General features: G+C 43.4%; 1 protein-coding gene across 1 annotated transcript in view; it reads right to left on the bottom strand.

Moving 5' to 3' along the window:
• Positions 1–4972: 4972 nt before the first annotated feature.
• The window catches only part of mnd1 (meiotic nuclear divisions 1 homolog (S. cerevisiae)), a 41310-nt gene continuing 25558 nt past the window's right edge, over positions 4973–20724 (bottom strand). The window contains exons 6-8 of the mRNA XM_078211356.1: positions 7110–7224; positions 6327–6371; positions 4973–6218 (exon numbers count right to left, since the gene is read on the bottom strand). Of these exons, the coding sequence (XP_078067482.1) occupies positions 6112–6218; positions 6327–6371; positions 7110–7224 (267 nt within the window). The 3' untranslated portion in view covers positions 4973–6111. The remainder of the gene's footprint in view (positions 6219–6326; positions 6372–7109; positions 7225–20724) is intronic.

Below are 20724 nucleotides of genomic sequence, written 5' to 3'. Positions count from 1 at the left end.
GTCTGGAGACAATACACATCTCTTTAATCTGTGCTTAATGCTCCCTCCACCCACATTGTCTGTATCTTTAAGATCTGGTTGGCTGTAGGGATTCGCATTCTAATCAGTATTCTGTAACTTGATTTTGTGTCTCTGTGCACTGTTTGAGAGCACATTTCCACTCCATCTGACGAAGGAGCAGCGCTCCGAAAGCTAATGGTATTTGCTACCAAATAAACCTGTTGGACTTTAACCTGGTGTTGTTAAAACTCTTACTGTGTTCACCCCAGTCCAACGCCGGCATCTCCACTTCTATGACCAGGCCAGTTTTGTATCCACCTTGCCAGCTCACCTCTGATCACATGCAACTTCACCTTCTGCACCAGTCTGCCATGAAGGACCTTGTCAAAGGCCTTACTGAAGTCCAGGTAGACAACATCCACTGCCCTACCCACATCAATCATTTCGTCATTTCCTCGAAAAACTCGATCAAGTTTGTGAGACACGACCTCCCCTTCACAAAACCATGTTGCCTCTCGCTAATATGCCCACTTATTTCCAAGTGAGAATAAATCCTGTCTCGAAGAATCCTCTCCAATAATTTCCCTCCCACTGATGGAAGGCTCATCGGCCTGTAATTACCTGGATATTGAAAGGGCAAACTGTATATGTACAGGAACCAATCACAAAAACCTGGAACCCAGCAAAGATCGCTGATGTTGAGACTAAAGGTCATACATACATCATTGAGACTGAAACTGGCAAGCAAATGATAAGGAACAGAATCCATATCCCAGCTGAAACAGCAAAAGAAAATCATTAACATCAGCAATATCACTAACCAGCAAGATATCAACAGCATCACAACAAGTGGGCCAACATCAACACTATCACCAGCAAGTCAACATCAGCGACATGAAGCACAGCTCCTACAACACTAGGAGCAACACACACATAGCCTGTACAGCATACCAACCGACCACTGAAAGTGATGAATGGCAAAGCCACAAGATGGAGACACAACATCCTACCGCCCAAATACCATGAACCACATTTTCAGAAAAGAAAACAAGCTAAAAAGACTCAAGGTGTTCAGTTCATTTATAAAATGATACAACTTCAACTTAGTTTAATTATTGAAACAATGTAGCTGATATAATTTATCTTAATTTAATATGCATTTATTATATTTATTATATACCCGTTTGTGTAAAATATAATGTGTATGTATTCCAAGGATTAAAGAGTGTTCTTGCGATATGGTCTAGAATCTCCCAGGGGCTGGCCAGCAGGGTCAGGGAGAGAGGAGAAGGTGGGAATGGTCTGGAGAATTCAAACTCCAGCAGTAATAATTGGCTGAGTGTCAAAATTGAAAAATCAAATACCTTAGGAGGGCAGTTGACTAGTTGAATGAGAGGGGGCAGCCTTGGAACTGGGATATCCTGGGAGGTAGCGAGAAAGAATAAAAGAACTGAAAGAAAAAATAAGGCGCAGACAGAAAATGTAAAAGTTTAAGTTATAAACTGTAAAGTGAAGTTTAAAAAAATAAACTTGTTGCCAAAGAAAAATCCGAAAACCATGTGTAAGTGGGCCACCATGTTTTACTTTATTGATTTCACTGAAGTGCAAAACAAGCTGCTGGTTCACTGGTACCCACCCTCCTTTACCCAGAAACAAGAGTTTTTGGTGGCTGAGCTGGCAGAAGAGTTTCTGAAATCTCCTGATGCCACCCAGTGATTGCTTCAGTAACTGCATGTAGGTTGAAAACCAATTTCATTAACAAGCTTTTGGTTTGGGGGCAGCCTCTTGAGTCAAAATGTTCAGACCTGATTGTTGCAGAGACTAGCTCTGGCTCTGAACTTTGGGTTCACGGTCAGCAGAAAATGCTCCTTGTATGTGTTCCGGGAGCCCTATCCATCGTCTGTGTAAAGGTGGTTATGGCCGCAGAAGGAATGATCATGTTGTGGCTTGTTGGACTGTGCAGCTTTCCACTATACACAATTCTCCAAGGGAGGAGTCTTCTGGTTCCCACAAGGTCAAAACAAACGCACTTTAGACTTAAAAATGCTAGATCTTCATGAAGTCTATTTTTTGCCCCTCAATGTTGCTGGTAGACTGATAAATTGTTACATGACTGCAGTACAGCAGTAAAGTATGACACCCTGGATGTACTTTCTCATAACTATTACCTACTATTTTGTTACAAATAATATCCCTTCCTTTTTTAGAAAGAAATGCTTCTATATCAATTTAACTATTCCAATCATTTTAGTTTAGAAAAATAGTTAAATTGCAATTTATTTTACACAAACGGGTATATAATAAATGCATATTAAAATAAGATAAATTATATCAGCTACATTGTTTCAATAATTAAACTAAGTTGAAGTTGTATATGAGATAAGTTAAAGTTTATTTATTAGTGTCTCAAGTAGGCTTACATTAATACTGCAATGAAGTTACTGTGAAAATCCCCTAGTTGCCACACTCCGGTGCCTGTTCGGTTACACAGTGGGAGAATTTAGCATGGCCAATGCATCTAAGCAGCATGCCTTTCGGAATGTGGGAGGAAACCAGAGGACCCGGAGGAAACCCATGCAGACACAGGGAGAACGTGCAGACTCAGCAGACAGTCACTCAAACAGTCACACAAGCCAGGAATCGAACCCAGGTCCCTTGCGCTGAGGCGCAGCAGTGCTAACCACTGTGCCGTCCAATAAAGATAAGTGAATACATATTTTAAAATGGATTAAACTAGATACATTATCAGCTCCTCGTAGTAAGAGTCAAAACATTGCAGTGGGGTCTGGAGTCACCTATAACCCAACTGGGTAAGAACGATAGACTTTGGTAAAGGCAGCCAAATAGTTATTACAATCTGATAGCTTCACAATCATCACTGAGGCTAGCTTTTTACTCCACATTTATTAATTGAATTTGAAATTCCCCTAATATTTGTTGGAGTTAAACTCATGTGTCTGAATCATTAGTCCAGGTCTCTGGATTACTAGCACAATAACATCACCTTTAAGTGACTAGATCCTGAGAAGACTGAGTAATTCTAAGTCAGAGGCAAGAATACAACCAGAGGTAATAGTTACTCTAAAGAAGGCTTTCCCAAACATTTCCAGCTGCAGAACCCTTTCAAAGTTTCATTTATTAGTGTCACGGATAGGCTTACATTAACACTGCAATGAAGTTACTGTGAAAATCCCCTAGTCTTGCAAGAGTACTGGCAGAACATTATTGTGATGAAGAGTTAAATCATAAAAAAATGATAATTTTCACACAATAAGTACAAACACAAAAACTTAATTGGTAAATTCTTTGTTTAATACTTGTAAGCATAGGTTTGTTATAGTTAAAAAGTTCTTATTAAAAGTACTTAAATCATTTATAATGAGTGCGACAATAGATCACTTGTCAACCCTCTTTCCCTCCTGACCCCGTGACGAACCCCACGTCACGCCACCCCATCCCCCTCTCCGCACAGGTGACCCACACCACGCCTCCCCCCCACCCCCGCATCTCTAACCACCCCCCCCCCCCCCCTTAGTGTCAAGGGGATTAACAGGGTAAATATGAGGGGTTACAGGGATAGGGTCTGGGTGGGATTGTTGTCGGTGCAGATTGGTCAACTGGCCTCCTCCTTTACTGTAGGGGTTCTATGATACAAGTTGTGAGGAACCTCCCAGGTGAGGTGCAACTCAGTCGAAAGAGCCCCACCTTTCTCTGACTATGGCAAGATCATCCATACCATGCAAATACCCTCATTGGACATCAGAATTGGTGCTCAGATCTCCCTTTCTTGGGGCTATCCAGAATAGCCAACCCAACACTTCTGACTGAGAGGCAAGAATGCTACCATTGCACCAATAATCAATCGCATAAATAAAATAGTCAATTCTTCCTTAATATCAAAAAATAATTAACAGAAAATGCCAGGATCCCAGTGTGACATTGCAGCCTACATTATTTAACCCTGGTGGATTATATCCAGAGCTGACATTCTCATAGTTCATCACCTGGGTTGACATTTATGACTTCAATCTTGTCCCAGTTATTTTCAAATTAACGTATGCATGCAAAGAGCAACTAAAATTAAGATCTGGCAAGTAATCCTTACAATTTCTTGCAAGATTAAAGGCAAGGTACTATTAACTAATTATGGTTGTTAGAAGCCAATCATTTCCAGATGGCATAAGCATCCTCAGTTGCTTCAACAATGATCTATCATAAAATAAGTGGGGATGTTTGCACAACTTTCAGTTCAATTTGCAGCTCTTTGGATAATGAAGCCCCCCATCACTGCATGCAACAAGACTTGGATAGCATTCAAGCTCAGGCTGCAAAGTGGCAACGTTCACACCAGATAAGTGCTGGGCAATGACCATCTCCAACAGAATCTAACTATCACCCTTGACATTCAATGGCATTACAATTGCGAAATTCCCCCATCATCAGCAGCATGGCCAAAACTATTAACTGTTGGCAAATATATCATTTTCCAAATCAATCCTGTGGAACACATTGGAAAATTAGCTATCCTTTTGGTTATTTCATTGAACATGCAAGAAAACTGGTCTCAGTGATTAAGCCTGGAACACTTAAAGTACAGTGACCCAGGAGAGTGCGAAACACACAAAAAAGTTACTTCCACTCTATTAATATTAGCAGAGAATGTCCAAAGAGCACGAATGTACAGCCTTTCCTATGAGGCAGAATGCAAGTCGCAACCTGAAATATAACTCAGCTTTGCACTCTGGAATCAAATGCTACCATTGATTGGCAGCACCCAAGTAACAGCCCTTAGCTGTAAACAAAGGAATATTTTATTGTACTTACCTATGCACATTCAGCTCTTTTATGTTTTGACATTTGGTTTCAAATTTGTTACTAAATGAAAGCTTTATGTATTGTCAGGCTGTGGAACAACAGGAGACCTGGTGGTTTCCCCTGTAAAATAGTGAACAAAAATTACCTTCAGACACTTGGCACTTAAACAGTTCAGTATTTATTTCAATAATAATGAGCAAATAATATGTTTAATACAATATTACAAATTTCTGATTTACACTTATACATAGAACACATTTCTGGCACAGCAGATGTGAAAATCTTTATCTTATTCCAATTTCTTCCCAACTTAGTCAACATAAGCAGTGTAGTCAATTTTGTTGCATTAAATAATCTGGTTTCAATCCCCATTATGGTTCAAAATATTTGTACGTGTAAAGACTTTAACCCTTCTTTACAAAATGAAGCAAAGCACTACAGAAATATCAGTGTGGAACATTTGAGGAACGAGCACTTGATATAGAGCAGACAATAATCTGGTTGAAAAAAATAATTAAATTCAGCTGCAATTCAGCTTTAAGCTTTCGAAACTCATATTTTTATCCAAACTGATCTCACAATAAAATTGCACTGCATTTTTCTTTGCCAGTAAAGTGGGGAAGGGATATTCAGTAAAACACAGACTCAACTGACGGACTATTCTCAGATAGGGATGGTGCTATTGAGATGAGTGTTGTAAAAACGCAAAATTGGGTCACTTAATGTACACTTAGCAAACTGTTGTTTATCAGGACTGATTTAATAAAAATTACTATTCAACAGGTTATAGATTGGGCTTTATATACACACTACTATTATTAGTAGGCTTGTTGTATAAACTGCATTCTATTTTATTCAATTGTTCTTTAATTTAGCTGGACTCAATCCTCCATCAATTGCCAATATCTGCCAGGAATTTGTCCTTCATAATGGCACCGTGTTAGATAATTCTCTGCTGCAAACACTGATTTAGAACAGGTAGAATAGAGCTTAAAGTTTTAACGTTTATTTATTAGTGTCACAAGTAGGCTTACATTAACACTGCAATGAAGTTACTAGTCGCCACACTCTGGTGTCTGTTCAGGTACACAGAGGGAGAATTTATCATGACCAATTCACCTAACCATGTACAATAGAAGACTCAAGGTCACAAAAGCAAATTGAACTCCACAAAATTGATAGCCCAGATGTAGAAGTTTAAATTTTCTTGTGATAAAAACAGATGATTTTTCAATAAACACAAAGTTTGATATAAACTCAAAAAAAATTGATGAATGATTAATGTATACTGGTACATCAGTCAATATAGTCAAAATCTTCTGGAATTCCAAAAGCCTTATCAATTTTATTCCGTTCAAATCCAAACTTTTTATTTGCCCAGGATTTTATGGCAAATACATTATCTAGAGGAAAAAACAAAATGAGAGTGAATATTAAAAAACTGACTCTCCACTGAGACATTTGGAAATGGATGAAAATGAACTGAATAACTTTACTGTGAGATAACATACCAGTCCATCTATTGGCTGCATCTTTCGCTATCTTGTTATTCTGCCCTATAAAAAGAAAAAAAAAATCAGAATGGCCATATCACTTGTACACAAATTTATTCTTCATAACTGGAGAATATGCAGGGCAATATTTTTTCTGTCTCCTGCGATTATAGAAATTACAAAAGATTAGGATAATGTAGCATCAATTTAAATTCAGATTTAAATTAAGTAATGCATTGTAAGTACCAAACCAAAACCACTAGTTACCATTGTCAAGCAGTATTCAAATAATTGAAATAATTTATTTTGGTTTACTTCTGTGGTCGGTAAAATCTTAATTAGTATGTTTCAGAATGGATACAATACCTATTTGGACTTAGCTCCTCCAGTCCCGAGGAGGACAATGGACTGATCAATCTAAAACAAATTGGTCAATTCCACAGCTATCAAAATAGTCGCAGAAAAGCACAGGATAAGAAAATACCAAATAGAAAGCAGTTCAGTACCATCAGATTACCCAAGAGTATGGTACTGAGAGCTGATTTAATTAAGTTATCATACACTGCTCACAAAAAAGGAACCAGGACCATACTGTCTGAAACTGAAAACTGCTTATTCAAGGTACAGCATAATCTTGTTAAACAGGGTTTGGTTATATTTCAATGTGAAATCGGACTTTAGCATTATATTACTGTTAACACAGGTTTCTCAGTTTGGGTTTAGTTATACCTCAATTTAAACTATTTTAGATAAGCAAAATCCCCAGAATGAGATTTTAACTGATCAAAATGGATTACTCACGGATTTGTTCAATTACTTCTGGATCACATTCTTGGTATTTTTCCAACTCCACTTTCAACTGATTTCTTTGTTGTCTAAGTCCTTCCAATTCTTTTAACATAGCTGCACGCTCGTCCTTTTTTAGAAAAATATTTTAATGTTACTACCCACAGATAATTACTAAGTGATAACGTAACAGAGAATGTTTAAAAGTTATCTGCTTCAAATTTCTGTTGGGTTCTTCCAATCTCCAACTGCAGCTTCAGTGGAAACTCTGGAAAATTACCCATCAACAGTCACTTCGAGGAGGTGTCTATTAATCTCCTGTTAGACAATCATCACAAAATAATTGTGCCTTTATAATACAAGGTTTAAAATTAGGTACAGAAATACAAATAGGTACAAAATGGCTCTGTCAAAAAACATATTAAACACAATAGAACTACATTGTGATTAACTGTGTAAAAATGCAAGTGATTAAGGACCAAGATACGCATAAAGTTATTCCTGTTGAATGCACTGCAAATTATTGGCCACACTGAAATATTTGATACGTATTTTACTTAGTGGAAATAAAATTAAACAATTGACTTTTAGTCTCTACTGGATGCTCCTAGCATTTATAAAGAGGGTTTGTCTTACTATAACTAACATTGGCATTTAACATTAAAAAAAATAAAATCACTTAGCAACATGCAAGGAACTAAATGATAAAATGATTTTTTTTGTAATATGGGTAAATTGCTCAGTTTGGATAAAGAAGTTATAAAATCAGACTATATGTAGCACCCATTCTGACTGTTAGATTGCTACTTATAGAAGCAACATGGAAGAAATTCTCAGTGGGATATAATCATTATTAACATTCTCACAATAAAATAACTGCTTTGGATTAGGAACCTATAGAAATATTACTCATCTAATTCTCCAACTACATGTTGAATATGAGAATAAATAATTTACATTAGATTTCTTGCTGGGTAGTAAAGCATTTTCACGTTAGGAACAAGGTATTGCATTCTGTGGTAGAATACAGGTTATCAAAGTGACCTTATCCAAGAGAAAACCGCAAGCAAAAGTACAGAAAATCGACAAAAAGATCTCTCTCACCTTGAGAGAGATTGAACATAGAACATAGAACATTACAGCGCAGAACAGGCCCTTCGGCCCACGATGTTGCACCGACCAGTTAAAAAAAAACTGTGACCCTCCAACCTAAACCAATTTCTTTTCGTCCATGAACCTATCTACGGATCTCTTAAACGCCCCCAAACTAGGCGCATTTACTACTGATGCTGGCAGGGCATTCCAATCCCTCACCACCCTCTGGGTAAAGAACCTACCCCTGACATCGGTTCTATAACTACCCCCCCTCAATTTAAAGCCATGCCCCCTCGTGCTGGATTTCTCCATCAGAGGAAAAAGGCTATCACTATCCACCCTATCTAAACCTCTAATCATCTTATATGTTTCAATAAGATCCCCTCTTAGCCGCCGCCTTTCCAGCGAAAACAATCCCAAATCCCTCAGCCTCTCCTCATAGGATCTCCCCTCCATACCAGGCAACATCCTGGTAAACCTCCTCTGCACCCTCTCCAAAGCCTCCACATCCTTCCTGTAATGTGGGGACCAGAACTGCACACAGTACTCCAAGTGCGGCCGCACCAGAGTTGTGTACAGTTGCAACATAACGCTACGACTCCTAAATTCAATCCCCCTACCAATAAACGCCAAGACACCATATGCCTTCTTAACAACCTTATCTACTTGATTCCCAACTTTCAGGGATCTATGCACACATACACCTAGATCCCTCTGCTCCTCCACACTATTCAAAGTCCTCCCGTTAGCCCTATACTCAACACATCTGTTATTCCTACCAAAGTGAATTACCTCACACTTCTCCGCATTAAACTCCATCCGCCACCTCTCGGCCCAACTTTGCAACCTGTCTAAGTCTTCCTGCAAACTACGACACCCTTCCTCACTGTCTACCACACCACCGACTTTGGTGTCATCAGCAAATTTGCTAATCCACCCAACTATACCCTCATCCAGATCATTAATAAATATTACAAACAGCAGTGGCCCCAAAACAGATCCCTGAGGTACACCACTTGTAACCGCACTCCATGATGAATATTTACTATCAACCACCACCCTCTGTTTCCTATCCGCTAGCCAATTCCTGATCCAATTTCCTAGATCACCCCCAATCCCATACATCTGCATTTTCTGCAGAAGCCTACCATGGTGAACCTTATCAAACGCCTTACTAAAATCCATATATACCACGTCCACTGCCTTGCCCCCATCCACCTCCTTGGTCACTTTCTCAAAAAACTCAATAAGGTTAGTAAGGCACGACCTACCTGCCACAAAACCATGCTGACTATCACCTATCAATTCATTACTCTCCAAATAACTATAAATCCTATCCCTTATAATTTTTTCCAACATCTTGCCGACAACAGAAGTGAGACTCACCGGTCTATAATTCCCGGGGAAGTCTCTGTGTGGCACAGTAGTTAGCACTGCTGCCTAACAGTGCCAGGGATCCGGGTTTGATTCCCAGCTTGGGTGACTGTCTGTGTGGAGTTTACACATTCTCCTCATGTCTGCGTGGGTTTCCTCCGGGTGCTCCGGCTTCCTCCCACAGTCCAAAGATGTGTGGGTTAGGTGGATTGGCCCTGATAAATTGCCCCTAGGTGGCAGGGGTAGCTAAGGGGTGGCTAAGGGGTAGCTCGAGTAAATGCATAGGACTATGGGGACAGGGCCTGGGTGGGATTATGATCAGTGCAGACATGATGAGCTGAATGGCCTCCTTCAGCACTGTAGGGATTCGATGAATTCTATCTATCTAATACCTCACAGTGGCTCCTGTAACACTTGTCCCCAAAAAATACATTTGTTATTGACTTCAAATGAGAGAATCAACAATACACCCAAGTGGATGCATTGGCAATATTACAAATATACATCTACTTTCAATACTTTCTGGGGTTCCATTGCTCCTATTGGCAATCTCTACAAGAGTTAACTCACATTCCCCTTTATCTACTTGTAAGATGGTGTAATGCAGTGGGTGCAATAATAATAACCCTCAAAACTTGAATTAGATATCTTTATAATTTGCCCAGCATCATCTTCAATCTCTTTGAAGGCAAATGCAATACATACTTAAGGGAGGTGAAGCTTGCAATGAATCATACGGCTGCTTTCTTTCACAGTAAGTGAACATACAGGGCCCGATTTTACCATTTTCATTCTAAGTGCTGAATCTCGGCGTAATGCAGATCTGATTTAGCAATCTGCTTTCAGGCGCCCCCATACGCTCTCAGCCATCTCCAGTCGCGCTGTGGGCGGGGAAAATCTGCCGAAACGATCGGAGCTCTGAACTGTGCATGCGCAGTTGAAAAAAAATTTGAAAAAGCGCGCCCATGTGAGATCACTCCCGGGCCGCAGAAAGCGGCCCGGGAGCGATGGTGCACACACACATCACCGTGCCCCGCTACCCACACACATCACTGTCCCCCTTATCCCACCCCCCCACACATCACTGTGCCCCTTATCCACCCCCCCACTACCCACACACATCACTGTCCCCCTTATCCACCCCCCCACTACCCACACACATCACTGTCCCCCTTATCCACCCCCCCACTACCCACACACATCACTGTCCCCCTTATCCACCCCTCCACGACCCATACACATCACTGTCCCCCTTATCCCACCCCCCACTACCCACACATCACTGTCCCCCTTATCCCCCCCCCCACTACCCACACACATCACTGTCCCCCTTATCCACCACTCCCACTACCCAGACCGATCGCCACCTCTGTGCCCCCTCCCCACTGATCACCCACAGAGTGGCAGCAGACCCCCCTGCCCCCCCACTAGAGATCCACCTGCCCCCCTCATCAGTGAGCAATCGGGCGTCCCCCCGACAACGATCTAGCCTCACACCCCCCCCCCCCAACCCTAGAGAATGGTCTGGCCTCACTCCGCCCCGCCCCCAGACAACGATCTAGCCTCATTCCCCCACCCCCAGTGAATGGTCTGGCCTCACTCACCCCGCCAGACAACGATCTAGCCTCACTTCCCCCCCCCAGAGAATGGTCTGGCCTCACTCCACCCCCCCCCCCCCCCAAGACAACGATCTAGCCTCACTCCCCGCGAGAATGATCTGGCCTCACTCACCCCCCCCCCCAGACAACGATCTAGCCTCACTACCCCCCCCGCCCTCCCCAGAGAATGATCTGCCCTCACTCATCCCCCCCTCCCCCAGACAACGATCTAGCCTCACCCCACCTCCCCAAGAGAATGGTCTGGCCTCACTCCCCCCCCCCACCCCCCTAGACTACGATCTAGGCCCCCCCCCCCCAACCAAGATGTGGCCTCACTACCCCCCTCCAGAGGAACATCTGACCCGCCTCCTCCTCTCCCCCCACCAACCAGACAATGATCTGGCCTCACTCCCCTCCCCCCGCCCCCAACCAGAGAATGATCTGACCCGCCTAACTCCTCTCTCTCCCCCCGCCCCCCACCACTGATCTGAGTCAGAAAGCCATTGAAAACACTGAATGCGCTCTTCAGCAGCTGGAGCACCAGATTCAGACTTTTATTTAGCAGGTCCATTACGGCGCGGTTCCGGATTTGCAAACGCGGTGGTAAAGGGGGAAATGCTGATAAAGTTGGACGGGCAGTTCATTAATTCAATTTAAATGCATGCGCAAAGCGGATCGCCACCATTCCTGGGTTTCGGTAAAGTGGCAATCTGCGCGGATCGTGTTAATGTCCTCACACCCGACTTTACCACGTTTTCGCGCCCAAAAACGGGTGCAACGCAATGGTAAAATCGGGCCCACAGTCTGTTATAATTCAGCTGATATTAATGTTAGACTAGTCAGATCTCAGAGTGAAACCTGGTTTGATAAAAAAATTAAAAGATAGGATTTAAGAAATCAAATTCATACGAGTTTGCTGATGAGCTTTTGACACAGAATAAAACACATTTATTAAACAAAAAATTTGGAAAGATCACAATACGAACAAGAAAATAAACAGTTCAAATATTCACTATTCCTTTACCCCAACTACATCAGGGTGGCACAGTGGTTAGCACTGCTGCCTCACAGCACCAGAGACCTGGGTTCGATTCCTAGCATGGGTCATGGTCTGTGCGGAGTCTGCACATTATCCCCATGTCTGCGTGGGTTTCCTCTGGATGCTCCGGTTTCCTCCCACAGTCCTAAAGATGTGCTGCTTAGGTGCTAAATACTCCCTCGGTGTAGCCGAACAAGTGCCGGAGTGTGGCGACTAGGGGATTTTCACAGCAATTTCATTGCAGTGTTAATATAAGCCTATTTGTGACATTAATAAATAAATACATCTTCAGAGACACATACAAATTCAGAAAGATAAAACAATTGACCATATCTACCTTATATTCTAATATTCAGGATAACTATGCGGTACAAGTGAACCGTGGTCTAACACACCACACAGATGTGACCAAAGCAAATTTCTCAACAACCCACCTGGACACTTGTCACACCATGAGCTAATTGGTCTCACTGAAACACTCTTTCTCACAAGGATTTCCAATCTCAAGATTTGAAGAATTCACTTTGGAGTTTTCTCCAAACGTCACTCCCACTCAGACGGTTTCAAAAAGGAACAATCTCCAGGACTTCTATCCTGCCTTCTAAGACTCCTTTCCTCTGGATCTCAGAGTACATTTGTCCTTTACCTTCGTAGCAAACCTTTGGATATTCTACTGTGCCAAACAGAACACCATTGCTCTAAAAGGATTGCATCAAGTCACCAACCTTCTGCTGCCCTTTTGAATCCTCTAGGCTTCTCTCAAGCCGGTTTTGGTTCAAGTCAGCTCCTGCAGGCTCTTTCGTTCACTTGGGAGTACTTTTCTCTGCCCTATCATTTATCTTGAGACAGTGGGATTGATCTCTGATCCCTGTCTTTGTCCCTGCTTGGGACTTTCTTCTGGGACCTCTTTCTGTCCCACCCCCTGGTTTGGGACCATCTCCCTGCCATCTCCTCTGTGTCCTGCTCCCTGGGACATCTTCTCTCAATTTATTTTAATTTTGCTTTCCATGGGATATGGGTGTCACTGGCAAGGCCAGCATTTGTTGCCCACCCTACTTGCCCTTGAAGCGAGTGGCTAACCAGGCCATTGCAGAGGGTAAGAGTCAATCATATTGCTGTGGGTCTGGAGTCAGGCTAGCCCAGGTAAGGATAGCAGATTTCCTTCCAGGCAGGACACTTGTGAACCAAATTTGTTTTCACAACAATCGATGATAGTTTCATGGCCCCCATTACTGAGACATGGCAGTATTAATGGGATTCAAATTCTACCAGCTGCCACGTCGGCACATGCACTAAAGACCCAACTTCCCAACCTAAAGACAGTAAAAGACACAAACTGTATATGTGTAACCATCTCCCAGCCAGCGCATGCGCAGGGGATCCACTGGGAACTGTAATTCCTGGCCTCCAAACACCCAATTTCCAACATCGATTTAAAATTAAGCACCTGGGTTCCCTAACAAGTCATAATTATAATCAGATTAATTTATCTCAAATCAATGCAGTTCATTTTTGAGCACTGATACAAAATATCAGCTGATACAAAATATCACTGGTACGATGGCACGGTGGTTAGCACTGCTGCCTCACAGCGCCAGAGATCCGGGTTCAATTCCGGCCTCGGATCACTGTCTGTGTGGAGTTTGCACATCTTCCCCGTATCTGTGTGGGTTTCCTCCGGGTGCTCCGGTTTCCTCCCACAGTCCAAAGATGTGCAGGTTAGCTTGATTGACCATGCTAAATTGTTCCTTAGTGTCAGGGGAAATAGCAGGTTAAATATGTGGGGTCACGGGGATAGGTCCTGGGTGGGATTGTTGTCACTGCAGGCTCGATGGGCTGAATGGCCTCCTTCAGCACTGCCGGGATTCTCCGATTAAGAATGTAAAAATATAAACGCTTCCCTGGATCAATGGATCATCTTACTGAAGTTAAAAATGGTGGAGGCGATTGTCAATTCCAATTGAAACAGATAGTGGTCTTTGCCTGTTCATTTAAATGCTGACCTCTAGTTGCAAGACTGAGAAGGTGCTGCATTATCAGAAGTGCTGCATCTCGGTGAAGTCAAACCGAGACTCCATATACCCTCACAGGTGCATGCAAAAGATTCCATGGCACTATTTCAAAGATCAGGAGTTTTATTCTCTGTGCTCTGGCCAATATGTATCCTTCAAAATACGTGATCTGGTTATCAATTTGCTGTTTGTAGGAACTTGCGGTTCACAAATTGGCTGCCATGTTTCCTACACTGTAACAATTTCTACATTTCAGAAGTCCCTCACAGGCTGTAAAACACACTTTGGGATGTCCTGTGGTAGTATAAATGCAAGTCTTTTTTAACAAAACCTGCCAGCTCCCATGTTAAGTCAGCTAGCAGATTGGGCTAAAAGCAAATTACTGCGGATGCTGGAATCTGAAACAAAAAGAGAAAATGCTGGAAAATCTCAGCAGATCTGGCAGCATCTGCAAGGAGAGGAAAGAGCTGACGTTTCAAATCCAGACGACCCTTTGTCAAAGTAGATTGGGCTGTTAGTGGATTACAGCTCAATTCTTTCCTGCTCCTCATCACTGTAGAGAAATAAAAGTCCATTTTTCATGGCTATTTTTTAAGCCCCCATATGAACCACCTTATCCATTTGTATCCGAATTAGGATCCTACAACTGACATAGGATTCCAATTTCCACAATAATGCATCCACCCACTAAAAACAGATTGGTGGGGGGTTGTTGCTCGTGTATTTATAGACCTGTCTGGAAATGGCACCAAATATACCTTGGGAATCGATGGATGTGTTAAGTATTATGCTTGGTGCAATTTTCAACCACCAGCTGCCTGCTTTTTAGGCATGGTCTGCTATCACTTCAACATCTCCCTTAATGCCTTTTGACTTTCTTCCAGAATTTGTGGCCTTTCCACATCAGAAAACTCCAATGGTTTATCTTTTCACAATTTTCATTTGTCAATTTGCAGGTCTTTGTGCAACTCATTTCTGCCCCATCAGAAGTTGGCGTTTGGTTCCTGAACACTCTCAGGAGTTGGCTAGAAGTGCTGCTGATCAAATCTACAACCTCACACACTCTTCGAAACTAGCATAATGCAAAGTTCAATAGGAACAGTTCATCATCTCACAGTACGAATAATTTTTTAATCTCTTCAGAGGGGTAACATTCTATATCTGGATATTCTGTATCCAGTCCTATTGGATAACAGCATAAGTTTGTTTTAATATATCTTTTGTGAATGTTTGTGACCAACAGCCTTCCTTTTCAAGACTTAGATTTAAAAACACCATTGAAAATAACCTTTTTCACAAATTTTCTGTGGAAAAAGGGACAAAAAATATGTCCACAAAAATAAGGAAATAAATAGCATTTATAAAACACCTCTCACACCCTTCGATCATTCCAACATATTTTACAGCTAACGTACTAGAATATTGTTGCGATGCACAGCATCTTTCAAAGTCATCAAACAGGTGTAGGAGGTTCAACATAATTTGATCCTGCAAGGTATTTCCATAAATAGTGAAGAGTCTTAAAAACCAGTTTTTCTTAGCTTTTTTGAAACCTGTGACTTATTCTGCAGTGCCAGGAGCTCACTGGTACCTCACCACAGCGAGCATGCCTAATGCATACCCTCAGGCCTTTTGACCATGGCAAGGTAGGGCATACACAGTAAGAAGTTTAACAACACCAGGTTAAAGTCCAACAGGTTTATTTGGTAGCAAAAGCCACACAAGCTTTCGAGGCTCTGAGCCCCTTCTTCAGGTGAGTGGGAATTCTGTTCACAAACAGAACTTATAAGACACAGACTCAATTTACATGAATAATGGTTGGAATGCGAATACTTACAACTAATCCAGTCTTTAAGAAACAAAACAATGGGAGTGGAGAGAGCATCAAGACAGGCTAAAAAGATGTGTATTGTCTCCAGACAAGACAGCCAGTGAAACTCTGCAGGTCCACGCAACTGTGGGAGTTACAAATAGTGTGACATAAATTCTGATTCTAGGATCGCATGATAAAAACTCAGGAGGAAAAAAGCAGAAATATTTATGTGAAATAGTGTGACATAAACCCAATATCCCGGTTGAGGCCGTCCTTGTGTGTGCGGAACCTGGCTATCAGTTTCTGCTCAGCGACTCTGCGCTGTCGTGTGTCGCGAAGGCCGCCTTGGAGAACGCTTACCCGAATATCAGAGGCCGAATGCCCGTGACCGCTGAAGTGCTCCCCAACAGGAAGAGAACAGTCTTGCCTGGTGATTGTCGAGCGGTGTTCATTCATCCGTTGTCGCAGCGTCTGCATAGTTTCCCCAATGTACCATGCCTCGGGACATCCTTTCTTGCAGCGTATCAGGTAGACAACGTTGGCCGAGTTGCAAGAGTATGTACCGTGTACCTGGTGGATGGTGTTCTCACGTGAGATGATGGCATCTGTGTCGATGATCCGGCACGTCTTGCAGAGGTTGCTGTGGCAGGGTTGTGTGGTGTCTTGGTCACTGTTCTCCTGAAGGCTGGGTAGTTTGCTGCGGACAATGGTCTGTTTGAGGTTGTGCGGTTGTTTGAAGGCAAGAAGTGGGGGTGTGGGGATGGCCTTGGCGAGATGTTCGTCTTCATCAATGACATGTTGAAGGCTCCGGAGGAGATGCCGTAGCTTCTCCGCTCCGGGGAAGTACTGGACAACGAAGGGTACTCTGTCCACTGTGTCCCGTGTTTGTCTTCTGAGGAGGTCGGTGCGGTTTTTCGCTGTGGCGCGTTGGAACTGTTGATCAATGAGTCTAGCGCCATATCCTGTTCTTATGAGGGCATCTTTCAGCGTCTGGAGGTGTCTGTTGCGATCCTCCTCATCCGAGCAGATCCTGTGTATACGGAGGGCTTGTCCGTAGGGGATGGCTTCTTTAACGTGTTTCGGGTGGAAGCTGGAGAAGTGGAGCATCGTGAGGTTATCCGTGGGCTTGCGGTACAGTGAGGTGCTGAGGTGACCGTCCTTAATGGAGATGCGCGTGTCCAAGAATGCAACCGATTCCGGAGAGTAGTCTATGGTGAGCCTGATGGTGGGATGGAACTTGTTGATGTCATCATAGAGTTGTTTCAGTGATTGTTCACCATGAGTCCAAAGGAAGAAAATGTCATCGATGTATCTAGTGTATAGCACCGGTTGAAGGTCCCGTGCGGTGAAGAAGTCTTGTTCGAATTGTTCGAAGTGTACCGACAACTCAACAACGAGGAACACTACAGACAGTTACCTGCAGATCCGACCAAAGAACACACCCGTCAACTCAACACTCTGATCAAGACCTTTGATCCGGACCTTCAGAACACCCTCCGTGCTCTCATCCCACGTACTCCCCGCGTTGGAGATCTCTACTGCCTCCCGAAGATACACAAGGCAAACACACCCGGCCGTCCCATCGTATCGGGCAATGGGACCCTGTGCGAGAACCTCTCCGGCTATGTCGAGGGCATCCTGAAACCCATTGTACAAAGAACCCCCAGCTTTTGTCGCGACACGACGGACTTCCTACAGAAACTCGGCACACATGGAGCAGTTGAACCAGGAGCGCTCCTCGTCACAATGGATGTCTCAGCACTCTACACCAGCATCCCCCATGACGATGGCATTGCTGCAACGGCCTCAGTGCTCAGCGCCAACAACTGCCAGTTTCCAGATGCAATTTTACATCTCATCCGCTTCATCCTGGACCACAATATCTTCACCTTCAACAACCAGTTCTTCATCCAGACACACGGAACAGCCATGGGGACCAAATTTGCACCTCAATATGCCAACATCTTCATGCACAGGTTCGAACAAGACTTCTTCACCGCACGGGACCTTCAACCGGTGCTATACACTAGATACATCGATGACATTTTCTTCCTTTGGACTCATGGTGAACAATCACTGAAACAACTCTATGATGACATCAACAAGTTCCATCCCACCATCAGGCTCACCATAGACTACTCTCCGGAATCGGTTGCATTCTTGGACACGCGCATCTCCATTAAGGACGGTCACCTCAGCACCTCACTGTACCGCAAGCCCACGGATAACCTCACGATGCTCCACTTCTCCAGCTTCCACCCGAAACACGTTAAAGAAGCCATCCCCTACGGACAAGCCCTCCGTATACACAGGATCTGCTCGGATGAGGAGGATCGCAACAGACACCTCCAGACGCTGAAAGATGCCCTCATAAGAACAGGATATGGCGCTAGACTCATTGATCAACAGTTCCAACGCGCCACAGCGAAAAACCGCACCGACCTCCTCAGAAGACAAACACGGGACACAGTGGACAGAGTACCCTTCGTTGTCCAGTACTTCCCCGGAGCGGAGAAGCTACGGCATCTCCTCCGGAGCCTTCAACATGTCATTGATGAAGACGAACATCTCGCCAAGGCCATCCCCACACCCCCACTTCTTGCCTTCAAACAACCGCACAACCTCAAACAGACCATTGTCCGCAGCAAACTACCCAGCCTTCAGGAGAACAGTGACCAAGACACCACACAACCCTGCCACAGCAACCTCTGCAAGACGTGCCGGATCATCGACACAGATGCCATCATCTCACGTGAGAACACCATCCACCAGGTACACGGTACATACTCTTGCAACTCGGCCAACGTTGTCTACCTGATACGCTGCAAGAAAGGATGTCCCGAGGCATGGTACATTGGGGAAACTATGCAGACGCTGCGACAACGGATGAATGAACACCGCTCGACAATCACCAGGCAAGACTGTTCTCTTCCTGTTGGGGAGCACTTCAGCGGTCACGGGCATTCGGCCTCTGATATTCGGGTAAGCGTTCTCCAAGGCGGCCTTCGCGACACACGACAGCGCAGAGTCGCTGAGCAGAAACTGATAGCCAGGTTCCGCACACACAAGGACGGCCTCAACCGGGATATTGGGTTTATGTCACACTATTTCACATAAATATTTCTGCTTTTTTCCTCCTGAGTTTTTATCATGCGATCCTAGAATCAGAATTTATGTCACACTATTTGTAACTCCCACAGTTGCGTGGACCTGCAGAGTTTCACTGGCTGTCTTGTCTGGAGACAATACACATCTTTTTAGCCTGTCTTGATGCTCTCTCCACTCCCATTGTTTTGTTTCTTAAAGACTGGATTAGTTGTAAGTATTCGCATTCCAACCATTATTCATGTAAATTGAGTCTGTGTCTTATAAGTTCTGTTTGTGAACAGAATTCCCACTCACCTGAAGAAGGGGCTCAGAGCCTCGAAAGCTTGTGTGGCTTTTGCTACCAAATAAACCTGTTGGACTTTAACCTGGTGTTGTTAAACTTCTTACTGTGTTTACCCCAGTCCAACGCCGGCATCTCCACATCAAGGTAGGGCATCACAGCTGAGTTCGATATGTTCCAACCTAACAGCCAGCTACATGATGCCCAGGAAGTAGCCTCAGTGATTAAAAAGCTGCCTTTGGTTGATTTTCCCCTTTATTAGCCAATACATGCTAGTCAGCAGCAGTGCTCCCAAAACCACCATGTAACTAAAAATGGCCAACTCAGCAACTGTACAAGTTACATAAGAATTTTTTTCAATTTAAAAATTCCATGTAGATTAGAAGGTTATTGCCTCATCGCTGATCTAGTAAACCAGAAGCTTGGATTGATGATCCAGCAAGAAGTTCAAATCCCATCAGATTTGACACTGTTCATACTGCTCTCCCATAAGAATTTTCCAAGCCAGCAATGAGCATTTTCATTACAATTGAAACCAAGACTGAGATTTTTTAAAAATTCATTTATAGAATGTTCCTGGAAAGGCCAACATTTATGGCACACCTCTTTACATCCTAGTGAGAAAGTCCCAATGCAAAGCTAACAACCGAACAATCTCACTCAGATGCCAGAGGTTGCTGTCCAATTTCCATCTAAATAACAGCGACCTTTCCTACCGCAAAGTCCAGCCCAATAAGAGGTTACTCAGAAACCCCCCAAAATACTTCATAGTTAAGGTCATCAAAGCTTTTGTGAAATATGCAATCTTTCAGGCTATAAACTATAGCTACCAAGTCAGAGAAATTGTGGATAAAGCAGTTTTCAAAAAGTATTCAATGATTTGATTTACTCAACATATGTTTTTCTGAATGATCATTCAGAACTCACTTCATAGAATCCCTGCAGTGCAGAAAAAGGCCATTCAGCCCATTGAGCCTGCAATGACAACAATCCCACCCAGGCCCTATCCCCACAACCCACATATTTACCCTGCTCATCTCTCTGGCACAAAGAGGCAATTTAGCATGGCCAATCAACCTAACCTGCACATCTTTGGACTGTGGGAGGAAACCGGAGCACCCAGAGGAAACCCACGCTGACATGGGGAGAACGTGCAAACTCCACACAGACAGCGACCCGAGACCGGAATTGAGCCTGGGTGTCTGGCGCTGTGAGGTAGCAGTGCTGACCACTGTGCCACCACCGTTTTCAATACATCTTCAGCAGCTTTTCTTTAGTAACACGCTAGCCAGTTTCTTCACTGTCTATTCT

This window comes from Mustelus asterias, chromosome 1, assembly GCF_964213995.1.
Source record: "Mustelus asterias chromosome 1, sMusAst1.hap1.1, whole genome shotgun sequence".
Taxonomy (NCBI): Eukaryota; Metazoa; Chordata; class Chondrichthyes; order Carcharhiniformes; family Triakidae; genus Mustelus; species Mustelus asterias.
The sequence above is the reverse complement of the archived record's forward strand: the minus strand, read 5'-3'. Positions and strand labels throughout refer to the sequence as shown.